The sequence below is a fragment of the Mesocricetus auratus genome, unplaced genomic scaffold (assembly GCF_017639785.1).
Source record: "Mesocricetus auratus isolate SY011 unplaced genomic scaffold, BCM_Maur_2.0 Super-Scaffold_100013, whole genome shotgun sequence".
In the NCBI taxonomy this organism is placed as follows: Eukaryota; Metazoa; Chordata; class Mammalia; order Rodentia; family Cricetidae; genus Mesocricetus; species Mesocricetus auratus.
The window spans coordinates 2817538-2831238 of NW_024429196.1; the positions used below are offsets into that span (position 1 = coordinate 2817538).

A 13701-nucleotide genomic window follows, 5' to 3' on the forward strand; every position below is an offset into this window, starting at 1 on the left:
TTAAAAACACCCAACTTCACCATCTGCAGATAATGTATACTGGTGACCCACAATATTTAAGAAAACACAAGCTTTTTCTCAAAACACTTTCCAGAAAGAACCACACACCACACATTTCTTAACAAAAGATTTCCCAAACCAAAAGTGTCAACAGAAAGAGGACAAGTGATCATGCATTTAAACACAGCCTTACATATTGGGAGAGCTCATTAGACTCTTGTAACTTCATTTCCACACCATTGACATTCGATCTGATCTGGGCTGGGACCCATTCATGTTCTTACACCCACCACACGGACACTCACGACCACTAGATGGTGCTGTGGCGCCCTGTTCAAACTCCGTTCACTTACTTGCAGTCTCTGTCCTCCAAATCGAAGTGTGGGTTGAAGTTGATCATGATTCTCTGGTAGGGTTCTGGAGCTTGGATCAGCCATTGACACTTCTCACTTGGGTGATAAGAATGCGGGTAACCGGGAGATGTAAGGTACCCCGGGTTTTCAATTTTTATAGTCCCTCCACATTTATCTGCAACAAAAAGAACATTTTAGCAGATCCTTCCCCCCATGACCAGTTGAGTCTTTTAGCTTTATGTATGCATTGACAGCTAGCAAACATTCTCTCGGTTAAGAGAAACTCCAAAGTGTCTGCACCAGTCCTCCATGTGACCCTAAACACAAGGAGCACCACCCCACCAAAGAACACTCTTTAATATCAAGGAACATGGCTTCTACTGGGTTCTGAGATGCTTCTCCCCAACACCCACACACCCAAACTTGCTTCCAAAGAAAGAGGTCTTCTAGTATTAAAAACATTAAATCCCCCTCAATTGATGTTAACACAGTCCCCTGGGAGCTGCTGCTAGACTTAATTATCCTCTGAGAAGTGTAATCACATTAAGGAACAGTTCTAAGTAGAAGGTGACTAAAATGCTGTGCCACTCCTAGCGAGTGGTGTTTTGATGATAAGCCTGGTCAGTGTCATTGACCAGAGGGGACTGTCCTCCAGGACTTAGATTGGCCGGAGGCCTACCCTTTTGTTATTGCTTTATCTGCCTGTAAATCTGAATGATTTTGAGTTATCTCGGCTTTTGAGGCTCAGATCAGCAGAGAACAAAGTGCAGCTAGCGATGCAGAAAGAACTCTGCTTTGCTTATCCAAGTTGCTCTGCCTTGGCGACCGGATCAAAGCAATGGGGCAGGAAGAAAAATAAATAGCCACACGGCGCTAATTCTAATTACTAGATGTTAGGGGAAGCCCTGGCCACTGAGGTCTGGGCGTCACATATGGGGAGCTATATTTTGACATCCCCGGAAAGATAAACTATCTAGTTTGGAGTCTTTACCGAAACACAAACCAGCACCACAACAAAAAACTCAAATGTTGAAGTGCCTCTCTAACAGCAGAACAAACCAGATTCTGGGCTTCTTTACAATTCAGCATGGATCGCTACTGTCACTATTCATTATGGGTTTCATATACAAGAGCCCCAGCCTGCAAATGCCACCCCATTTATTGATGCTTAATTTGGGGCAATAAAAATTTGGTGCATAAACTATGTTAAGAGGAACAGGTATAAAGCATTGAAATATATAAGTCTATCAATCACAAACATCCAGTAATGGTATATATAGATTTTAATATTACATCTAATAGATTCCCTGTGGAAAGGGAGAGCATTCTTTGCTCTCAGCATGAATTTATAAATCTACGGAATTTTATTACAGGAAAACCAGGTCAAATGGAAATGAAAGATGAAGTGCGCATCAAAAATGCATAAAGCTACATGCATTACAGAAGTCATTTCCCATAAATTAAAAAGAAGACAATATAAATTATGTTGTTTTCTCCCATTGCTAGATGTTTCTGACTGTTTCTTAGCACGGAGGGGGTTGGTCTTGCTGATCCTCTTCCCATTGGCTTCTTAAAAGCTGTAGGTCTGCATGAGGGCCTGATGTTGCAGCCGGCACTCAGCATCCCAGCTAATGATGCCAGCCAGCTCAGTGGTGCGATTCTGGGGAGGCTCTGACATTATTTCATTTGTGCAGAAATCTCGGAGACTGACGCCCCCTTCCCCCAGCTCATTAAGTCCCTCCAGCTCTGTATGGCCACCATGGCATCTGTTAAGAGAGTGAAATAAAACAGTCGCCAGAGAGTCACTTCAGAAGACAGTGAGGTGGAGTTGGTACCACACCAGAGCACTTTAATCTGTGACTTCTGAGAAAGTGACAGTGTAATAAGATAATGTGGACTGCTGGACTCACACACTCTGTTCAGTCTCTCTAACACTTGATTAGGAGAGAGCAATTCCTAATGACTCTGGACCATTAGTTCTAAATAAGGTTAATGAATTAATTTAGTAGACACTTACTGGGAGGAGGTGGATATGGTTTTAAGAGGACTACAGGCTTACCCAGGCATGTGTTGGCACTGGTCACCTCAAGCATAGCAACAGGGTTTTAACTGACTGGAGCCCAGATTCTCAGCATTCCCCAGATTTCTGTTAAGGAAATTAAAAGTGTGTGTGTGTGTGTGTGTGTGTGTGTGTGTGTGTGTGTGTGTGTGTTGTTGTTGTTGTTGTTCAGAACCACACAAATCTTAATTCTCTTCACATTGGCTATCACAAACATTCTTTGAGTATCTCAACATGGCTCTAATCCAGGGGTTCTCAATCTGTAGGTCTCAACCCCCCTCCACTAACCTCCATCTCCAAAAGTATTTACATTACAATTCATAACAGTAACAAAATTACAGTTATAAAGTAACAATGAAAGTTATTTTATGGTTGGGGTCAGCACAACATGAGGAACTGTACTAAAGGGTCACGGCATTAGGAGGGTTGAGAACCACTGCCTTAACCTTAGGCGTTGTGAAGGGTACCCGTTTTGAGGTCTAAACATTTGAGTTCTTTTGGTTGGAGAAAAATGATACTTTATCCCCTGCCAGAGTACATACACACTCCACCAACTCAGGTTCATTAACAAATTGAACTCCACATTCATGAATTTTTTGAGTGTTTGGCTTCCTTGCTAGAGTATATGGGAAGATGCCGCCAACTCGGATTCATTAATAAATTGAATTCCAGCCGCGTTCACAATTTTTTGCATATCTTTTGAGAACACTGCTTTGTACCTGTTGGGAGAGATCTATCGCTGAAATCACAAAACGTGGGGAATGCACATTAAGGAGATTAACTTCTATCATGAAGGAGTGATTTAAATAAACTCTTCCTGGTAGAGAGCCCTCCGCTTGTCTCCTCTTATTAAAACAATATACCACAATAAGTAGTAGATGCACTTTCCTCCTCATTACTTTGATTGAAATTTAAGTCAGACAAAAGTAAATATTTGGCCATTAGTTAATAATAATACTGACAATGTACTGTTCAAATCAGCTCTTGGCTGGCCTTCAGCACCTTTCTAGGGGATGTGGAACGTGTTTGTACCGGATCCCATTTTAAACACACTATTTAGGATCCAAGGCACTGGTTATAGCTAGGACTGCCTTTCATTACTTAACAGTGAGTGGCTTTAAAAGCCAACTGGAAGCTGCAACAGGGTTAGGGATTCTCACATATGCCGGTGCACTGAATAGATCCGAAGCCTTTATTGACAGTGCAAGTTTCATTCATACTCCAGACAGACCACGGACGGTTTACAAAGGCGGGGGAGAGAGTCCTAGCGATCGCCAAGACTGACCGCTATCTCTCCGTGTCGCCCACCAGAGGAAACCGAGCAGAGCAGAGGAGTTGCGAGGAGAACCAGGAAGTCCTCCCGGTGAAGTGTTCATTAACTCTCAGCAGCCATCAGATTTTTGAAAGGGAGTCTCATCTAATTGCCTCTGGGAGGAAACATTATTACGATAATTGGTGTGCTGATCTGGGAAGGTAGGGAGCTCTGCCGCGAAACTGGCAAGAGAAGCCCACAGCCAGCAACCAACTGGAGCAGGGTGCTGAGGGCTTGCGGTTCTCCTGCCCCAGAGGCCCTGACTTCTCTGTTCCTAGTGCAGGCAAGTTTCCTGCGCCCGGCAGTTGTGCGCGCGTCCCGCGGTTGAGGCGGGAAGCCCACCGCCGGAGGGGACCCGGCAGCCCCGGGCACTCTGATCGCTCGCACCTCAGCCTGTCACTTACCGCTTCGGAAAGCGCCGGCCCGGGCGAGGGCAAGGGCGAGCGCGGCGCACAGCAACGGCAGCCCCCTCTCCATCCTCCTTCGCCGAGCCAGTCCCAAGGCAGCTGCGGGAGAACACGATTGCGCGGACGAAAGCCCAGCAAACCCGAATCTTAACAAGCCGAAATGCTCTTAAGTCCGTCTAAGAGCCATAAAATCCTCAGCGGGTCTTGGCGGGGAAGGCTAGCAGCGAGGCAATGCCTGAATCCGCGAGAAGCGCGTCTCTTTTTTGTGTCTCAAGTCGCCTGCATCCTGTCATTTAGCTCCGATTTCCTCTCCTTTTTCCCACACTTGTTCCTCTTCCAGGAGCCACTGCCCGGGCCATGTCTCAGGAAGAAGAAGAAGGAGGAGAGAAAAAAAAGGGAGGGGAGGAGTTGAGAGGAGGAGGGGAGAAGGCGGGCGACACACCAAAGCCAATTTCTAGAGGGAAAAAAAAATCCCGCTTGATTCTGGACGGGTTGGAGCCGAGGAGCTGGCGCCCAGAGGAGGTCCGGGTTGTCTGCGGGAAGGAGAGAGAGCAATGAAAAGATGAACGGGAGAGAGAGGACTTTCTCCACTGGCACCCGCCTCCCCCTCCGAACTCCCCTCCCTCCCAGAACCCTTCCCTGGCTTCCTCCCGCCCCCCTCCCCGCACAGCTCCGCCAGCGATTGCCTGGCTGGAGATTCAGACACTCAAGTTTCCCTAGGCGTGCTCTCCCGGTGGGTTGGCTAGGCTAACCCCCATACCCTGCGGTGCTCTCCGCGGGAAGAAGGGCGCTGAGGGCACAGGTTGTCAGCCCAGAGCGCAAGGACGCGCGTGTGTAAGGAAGGGCAAGGCGAGCGGTACCAACCCCAGGGTCCTGCTAGTCTACCTCGGCGTGCTGCTCCGCACCCGGGACTGAGCTAGGCTTCTCCAGTAGACGAGGATCCCGGAGCCAAGGAGTTCCGAGAGCCAGGGGATAGGGGCTACTTCACGAACTCCAAATCCCCAGGCACCCGCGCCCCCGTTTGTGATGATCGCTGAGCTAGATCCCTCCCCCTGCCCTCCACTTCCCAGATGCCAGCCTGTGGCTTGGGGCAGCAAGCAGCCGGGCGCTCCAGGATTCTCGGACTGGGACTGTGGGCCGGGAGAAGAAAGCTTGGCTGTTGTGGGAGACCCGCTGCTGAGCCCAGAGAGCTGCGAGCGTGTTTCTGCCACGTAAAGCACAGGCAGACCTTGGAGTGCGGAGCCTGGCTGCAGCGGAGCGCGGCCTCCTCGCCCTCCGTAAAGGCGCGAGGCTGGGTCCCCCTCCCACGACGCTTCAGGCTGCTTTGTTCCCCGAGATTTGATGCCCTCTCCTTTGGGGTTGCATGAACCCGGAGGATGGGTGGTGGCGCGCCTTTCAGCTAGGGGGCAGCCGCCTACAGACACTGACCAGCCACGTAGAAACCCAGGTGCTTCAGGAATTCTGAATGTTGGGTCTAGGGTCCCATTTCTTTGCATCCCGAGGGAGGGACACGACTGGCAAGAATCGGGTATAGGGGTGACAGGATGATCTTGGCAAATGTCTCCTAGCGTCAGCTTTAGATCACAGGCAATTGTGCTTACAGGCCTTCCAGCCCCCGAGAAGGTGCGTCCTGGGCGTCTGCCGGGTCCTTCCCTCCCCCATCTCGTCCGGTTCCATCTGCGAGGGCTTTCCGAGAACTGCAGCAGGTGGCGTTTGGTGTATGAATAGCAAGGACAACCCAGGGACTTAAACTGGTTGTGGCCTCTGATCAAGCACTTAACCGGGCTCATCGCCCTCCGAAGGAGTGGGTGAAGAAGGTGAAAAGGTCATAAGCCTTCTGGGAAGTGGCATTTATAGATTCACTGCCACCACAGAGACTGACTCCTACCTGGTGCAAGAGCTGGCAAAGCTTTAGGAATGCTGGCAAGGAGACTCTGGTCAAAGGTTTTGGCTGAAAAACTAGGGTCAGTCAGGGAGAAAGGACGCCGGGACACTGGTGCTCCGGGCCAGGACTCTGCGTTGGGTGTCTGGGCTGGGCGCTCGACTGAAGCTTGTACGAGGCACGGAGCTGCAGCCCGGGCTCCCGCGCAGGACTCAGCCTTCTTTCCGGCCCTGGTTTCCCGGCCCCGCCTACGGCACCGCTCCCCCCCCCCCCACTCCCCGCCCCACCGCACCTCCACCCCGGGGCGCAGCTAGCCAGCCCAGTCCCGAAGCGCCTCCGTTAGTCGCCACTGGCTTCCTCCTGGTCTCCTCGACCCGTTGGAAGCCCCGGTGGGTTGGGCGCGCCGGGAGTCTGGGAGTCAAACGCTCTGGAGCGAGCGGAAGGGGCAGTCGTGGGGCGGTCGGCTCTCTGCAGACAAGGTCTCGGCGTCAGCCGCGCCCAGGGCAGAGCCCGGGGAACGCCAGCGGCCGGGGACATCCCTGGCGCCCTGCCACAGCGAGCGCGTGTCCCCGCCTCCCTACGCCAGGCGCCAGGTGCATCCCTGCCAATTCCAACTGCGCAGAGCGAGTCTCAGACTCTGGGCGACCCCGAGCCACCTTAGTCCTGGAGTCCAAGGGACAGGCGCCTCTTAGGACAACAGAAAAGGGAAAACAGGCTTAAGCTGTGGAGATTCAGATCCTTGTCTCTTCTCAAAGAACATTCCCAATGCCCGGCTCGCCCAGGAGCAGCTGTATTTAGGCAGTCTGCCCCGGGTTTGGTGAGCTAGGGGCATAGGAAGAACACTTGAGAGGCCAATGTTTTGAGGAAATGGCTTGTAATCTCCCCTACCCCCACTCCTGCTGCGAGTGCAGTTTTTTTGTTTTGTTTTTCACAGACTACAGCCAGGCCAACAACTGGTGCGCCCTGGGAGGAACAGTTCCCCAAACCCAGAAGCAGGGGGGGGGGGGCGGGGAAGGAAGGGCTTCGAAGCTTGGGGACTGGTGAAGGACCCCTGGTTTTCTGGCTCAGCCTGTAAGTACTCTTGACAGCCTTTCTCCATCTAGTAAGGCACGCCCTATGCACTTTAGGGGAAACATACTTTTAAACTCTGTCTCTGATTTTCCAGGGCTATGCTTATCTGAGGCTTTCCTAGACGCCTTGATTTTCATAGTGGGTGCTGCGAAATGGAGCTATGCCATCATAATTAATAATTACCAGCTAGTGCGCTGGTATACTGCTAACCGTTCTGGCTAACAGCCTTTTACTGTGCTATAGGATTCCACTAAGTAGAGAAGGGCCCTTTCAGATAACTACAATTCCCCACCCAGGGAGATAGAACGGCTTCATAGGAGAGCAAGTGTGAGACAGAGGAAGAATTTGGCAGTATTCCTAGCTTAATTTTTTTTTCTTTTGGTCTCGTGCACACATCTCTCTTCTTGATAGCACAGATTTGCCGAGGAGATAGGGCCGGTTTCCACCTAGGGGATGGTTTATCTATCTGCTTTCCTAACAGAGTGCTGCTGGACCGAGGCTGTCCGTGGTCAGCACCACCTCAGTGGCCTGTTTGAGCAGGGCAGGAACCTGGCCTCACCGGTGAGAACTAGCTGGGTGGAAATGCCCTGCTCGTTTCACCAAGCTGTATCAATTTGCCAGAAATAAGAGGAGAGTCATTGCTCCCAGAAGGCCTTTGGAGCCACCTGGTACTTCAAATCCGTACAACATGCAGATCCCAATGTAGCTGAAAACCAAATCAAGTTCAGTGCAGAGTTTGTGTTATGCTGTTTTTAAAGTCAAACCGACAGATACAGAAAAACGCGAAGTATTCTTAGGCGCTAACCAACATCCGACACGGAAGAAGGGAAACTTGGAAAAGATAACAAATGACAGTTTATAACCACTTGCAGTGGTATAGGTTTATAATCCCTCTGGGACAGAGGCTGGAGGATCAGGATTTCAAGGTCAGAGTGAGTTGGAGGCCAGCCTGCGTTACCTGTGTTAAAAACAAAACAAAACAAACAGACAGACAAAAAACCCAAACAACAACAACAAAACAATTCCCTTTGGTGCCCAGGGATCCAACAGTGTCTTCTATACTCTGTAGGAATATGTACCCACACATATGTACACACAATAAAAAAGAGTTAAAAATTGTAAAACTGAAGCAATTCCCTTAAAACGATACTTTTATGAAACAACTGGCATGCAAAAGTTGTCTCTCGAGGGTTCCTGCTATAACTATTGTCTGAATTCGTAGTGGCAGAAGAAATGAATAAATTAACCTTTAGTTTTGTTTATTTTTAAAGTTACTTTAAGTTTCATTATGTGTAGCTATGTGTCTGCACATGGGTATGCATTCGAGAGTGCAGGCGCCCATAGATCAAAGGTGTCAGATACCTTGGAGCTGGAATTACAGATGGTTTTTAGCTGCCAAATGTGGATTGTAAAGAGAAGCCTTCCCACCAGCCTGGTTCCAGAGCCGCATCAGTCCCAAATAAACACACAGCTGTTGGCCTTGCTTGTTTCTTACTGGCTAGCTCTGACTTAAGTATTTAACCCATCTAAGTATTTCTCTTACCGGAGAAAGGGGTCCGGACTTCTGATCCCTATGGTAGCTACATCTTGACTCTCTGTGTTTCTCCTACCCACAGTCCTCCTGGACTCCTAGTTCCACCTATCTTGCTTTCCTATTGGCCAACAGTGCTTTATTGACATATACACAGGACTTCCCAACATCTCCTCTTTTCTGTCTAAACAAAAAGAAAGGTCTTAACTTTAACATAGTCAAATTATATATAAAAGAACAGTTATCAAGTAAGAACACAGTTACAATATTTTGTCTATCAACATTTAGCAAGATTTAAAGAAAATATCATCTATCTCATTCTTGTGAGTCCAAAGTCCTATATGTAGCTTATCTTTTATCATAACTAAGGAAAACTATAATTATGACTATCTGCCTTCAACTCTACCAAAGACCACAGAAGGATAATATATAAACACTAGGATTGACAGAGACATCTTACTGCCTGGACAGTCACCCGAGTTTCTCTGTAATGTTGGGGCATCCATCTTCAGCCCATAGCCACAGTGTGTCTGGAAGTCTTCTCAGCAAAGCAGGAAATTTCAAACTGTCCATCTGAATCAGCAGTCTGCCAGTCATTTTTCTGTGTCCTGCAGAAAGTCCCGTAGACTCTTCCATGAATCAGGAACCCTGAAGGACTGTTTGAGTTCAGCAGTCACTTTCCTGTGGGTCTTGTATGTCCAGTTTATACAGCAACAGTCAAGGAGTCTAGGCAAGAGCAGTTTTTTGCCCAAATGGCTAATCTTGCCATGTTGAAAGCAAATTCCATAACGAGTCTCTTCAATGCCCATCTTCTACTCAGACATAATTGGTGCTGCCAGGAACAGACATTTCTCATTGTCAAGAAAAACCCTAAACCATTTTAAATGCCATTTTCTGAAGGTCTTTGAAAGGTTTGAAGACTATCTATCTCAAATATATCTCTGTATATCTAGAAAACCTAACTAACCTAACTATAAGTTCTGACTATTATAAGTAACTATCTATAGTCTGTATTGAATCATGCATTATGTTTTAAAAGATCAGTATAAGCACAATACTTAATCAAGAGGAGAAATATACACATCACAAAATTGACCTTGAATTTGTATCAATAAATGAGAAACCACACCAATACAAAGTACTCATTTCCATACCATAATCCCTTTTTCCTTTAAAAAGAGATTGGTTGTGATCATTAACCAATTATAAATAATCCCATTTAAATGAAAACAAAGATTTATAAACAAGATGGGAATTAGGACGTCAATCATTCCAAACTGCTTCGTGCTGGAAGGGGGCGCTGTTCATACCATGGGGATCATGACAAAAACTCAGAAACCTGTATAAGCCCTTATTTTCCGGTTCTGTAAGACTGCATCATCTTAGCTGTTTCAATTGTTGGAACACCTGTTCCACTGCTTCCTGGGGTCTTGGTTCATCAAACCACAGAAGCCTGGAAGGAATCCTCAGCTTTTCATTTTCTGTAGAAACACAAACAAAAACTACTTTCCCAAGTAACATATACTTATACTTAAATTTTGAAGTCAAGGCATTTTCAAAAGATATAAGTTGAATTAATTCAGCAGCATTTATAATCAAGTGTACTTTAGCAGTTGTTCCGTCCTGAGCAATCAAAAAACCGAAAAAAACAATAGCGTACAGTATCCAGACTCTCTGTGTATTTTCCATCTTTACATGGCTTATTTAACTATTATTATTATTCTATTTCTTTTACTTTTATTTATTTTTCTCTGAGACAGGGTTTCTCTTTGGAAATCTGCCTGCCTCTGCAGCAAATCCTACTGGCGTGCGCCACCACAGCTGGCTTCTCTACTTATTTACCACTTTTCTGTTTCTTTTTCTCTCTCAATTCTACATATATATTTTAAACACACTGTAAACCTGTTTCTAAAATTCCTTTAAAGCTTTTGTCATTCTATGTGGGAATTCATCATCCCACCCCTGATCACCATTATGTAAAGAGAAACCTTCCCACCAGCCTGGTCCCAGAGCCGCATCAGTCCCAAATAAACACACAGGAGGCTATATTAATTATGAAGCTGTTGGCCTTGCTTGTTTCTTACTGGCTAGCTCTGACTTAAGTATTTAACCCGTCTAAGTATTTCTCTTACCGGAGAAAGGGGTCCGGACTTCTGATCCCTATGGTAGCTACATCTTGACTCTCTGTGTTTCTCCTACCCACAGTCCTCCTGGACTCCTAGTTCCACCTATCTTGCTTTCCTATTGGCCAACAGTGCTTTATTGACATATACACAGGACTTCCCCAACAGTGGATGCTGGGAACTAAACCCAGGACCTCTGGAAGAACAATAAGTACATGCAGGTACAATCTCTCTAGCCCTAGTCTCTATTTCTCTAAATATTGGGGGGGGGGAATGAATGCTTTCTAAAATTGCAGGATAAGGTTTTAAAGCAAAATCTTTGTGATATGGGTATTCACTGACACAGGCAGGTAGTGCTAAACTCCAAGTCCTGTTGGTGGAGACACAGCCTTCAAGAGTTTGGGGTTAGATTTTGAAAACTGTTTAGTCTCAAACAATAACCAGAGACTAATCTGCCTTCTATGAACTACTTTTAGGTACAGGAGTTGAGATTAAGACAGTGTCTAAGTAAGTCACCAACATGCTGAGATTACAAAGTACACACCACACTACCTGGCTGAGTACTCTCTAACAAAACAAACACTGACAGAAGTACTCAGAAAGCAAATTACAACTATCATTAGAGAGAATAAATTCTAATTTTCCAAATGACTATCTTTTAAGAATTTTATCTGTACAATTCAACTTGGGCAATCAAAACAGGAGAATGGTTACACTTAAAATTTAACCATAGTTCCATGTGAATAAAGAGTAAAAAATAGAAAGAATGCTAAAAGATCAATAAAATCATTATTACAATAGTCAGTCAAGAGCTCAAAACTGGGCTGCTGATGTAGTTCAGTTGGTAGGTGTTGTGGAATATTACTTTAACTATGCAAAGGTGTGTTACATTTGTTTATGCTGCATTGTTTAAGTATGTAAAGATGTGTTGCATTTGTTTTACCTTGCCTGCCTAAGGCACCTGATTGGTCTGATAAAAAGCTGACCAGCCAATAGCTAGGCAGAGGATGGATAGGCAGGGCTGGTGGACAGAGAGAATAAGTAGGAGGAGGAATCCAGGCTTAAGAGAAGAGAATGAGGGAGTAAGAGAAGGAGACACCCAGGGTCAGACAAACAGACAGGGAAGAAGCAGGAAAAGTAGGACATAAAGAATGAAAGAAAGGTTAAAAAAAAGCACCAAGGCAAAAATGTAGATGAAGAGAAACAGGTTAAAATAAGTTATTAGAACTGGTGGCACAAGCATAAGATAAGGCTGAGCATTCATAACTAATAATGTCTCCGTGTCATTGTTTGGGAGCTGGTTGACCCCAAAGAAAGCCTGCTACAGGTAGAGTGTTTTCCTAGCATTCAAGAACTAGGCTAAATTCCAGCACCACACAAAAATCAAGCAGTGGATGGGAGGGGTGCCTACCTGTAATCCTGGAACTCTGGATATGGGGGCTGGAGGATCAGGAGCTCAAGGTCATCCTTGGCTAAGGGAGTTTGCATCCAGCCTGGGATACCTAACATTCTGTCAAGAGGGAAGAAAGAAAGAGAGAAAGAAAGAGAGAAAGAAAGAAAGAAAGAAAGAAAGAAAGAAAGAAAGAAAGAAAGAAAGGGAGAAAGAAAGCCTCAAAACACAGTTAAGGATTGTTTAATTTATCCTAGAATAATTTAACTTTTTTAATTCCATTGCTCGGGCAGTTGTATAGAAAGTGGGTGGTCTGTGGAATAAGAGAAGAAGTAAGATGAGCTTTGATGTACTGCACTAGAACACGCAGTGGGAAGGAAGGGGAAGCAAGGAGTGCAGTTAAGAGAATGAAGCTAACTGGACAGATAGGTTGCTATGGCAACGAAGGAGCAGGTGCTGCCAAGAATGACCCAGCAGGACTCAATCCTCCATAACTACAGCAGTCTTAGTGGCTGCACAGGCATGGACTCTGAAGAAGCTGTCTTGGAAGAAAGTTGGACTTTGACTGGTTTCAATGTTTGTCCCTTTGAGGCAATCAGATGAATTTGTAATCCAAAACCGTTGCTTGGCTTTGAGGCTATGCGCATATGGGTCACTGAAATGCAGCCGACAGCGGTGAAGTGGCAGGAAGGATGGCATTGTGAAGGAAGCAGAGAAGGAGGCCACAAGCAGGATCTTTAGAAACCTGCATCATTTGTTTGCGGGGGTGTGGGTCAGGGAATGCACACTTACTTGTTTGTTCCCACCTCATTTGGGATGTGGGGATCTCACTGGCATGGAGCTGGCTGATTAGCTGAGGTATGCTGGTCAGCAAGTCCCAGGGATACCTACATGGAGATCTTCTGACTAGAGGGGATACTGTTGTCGTTGCTCTGCTGATGGTTTTATAAGTTCACATTTGGGGCTAGGAACACATTGCATATTAGAACATTTTTCCAGAATCCCATGCTAGATTTTTCATACAACTCACTACAATTTGCTTAACTGCAGTGCGATGTTTTACTCTTTTGTGGGGCCCACCACTCACCACCCAAATAAATCACACACAGAGGCTTATTCTTAGTTATGAGTGTTTGGCTTTGGCTTGGCTTGTTTCTAATCAGCTATTCTTACGCTAAATTAACCCATCTGCCTTTCCCCTCTGGGCTTGTATCTTTCTTACTTCTGGGTATCTTATTTTTTTCTTACTCTGTAGCCGGCTGGGTAGCTAAGTGATTGTCCTCCTCTCCTTGGTCTCTTGCTTCTTCCATTCATCTCTCTGCCTGCCAACCCTGCCTATCCTTGCTCCTGCCTCACTATTGGCCAGCCGTTCAGCTCTTTATCAGAACATCAGGTGTTTTAGACAGGCAAAGTAATACAGCTTCATGGAGTTAAACAAATGCAGAATAAACAAAAGTCACACACCTTAAAATAATATTCTACCACATTTAACTCATATAGTAATACAGAATCAATGGTATTATTTCAACTTTCATGACTCAAGAAGGATTCCCAATAAATGTCTATTTTATAA

The 13701-nt window shown here is 46.1% G+C and overlaps 1 protein-coding gene across 4 annotated transcripts in view; it reads right to left on the minus strand.

The window, feature by feature from the left end:
* Positions 1–6174, minus strand: part of Nrp1 (neuropilin 1) — a 149452-nt gene extending 143278 nt beyond the window's left edge. For 2 of the 4 annotated variants that reach the window (XM_040755278.1, XM_040755279.1), the window contains exons 1-3: positions 6020–6174; positions 4129–4664; positions 354–528 (exon numbers count right to left, since the gene is read on the minus strand). In XM_040755278.1, coding sequence (XP_040611212.1) covers positions 354–528; positions 4129–4201 — 248 coding nt within the window. In that variant the 5' untranslated portion in view covers positions 4202–4664; positions 6020–6174. Of the gene's footprint in view, positions 1–353; positions 529–4128; positions 4665–5016; positions 5034–6019 lie in introns of those variants that run through there. The other 2 variants (XM_040755276.1, XM_040755277.1) reach the window with 2 other exon arrangements.
* Between the last annotated feature and the right edge of the window lie 7527 nt (positions 6175–13701).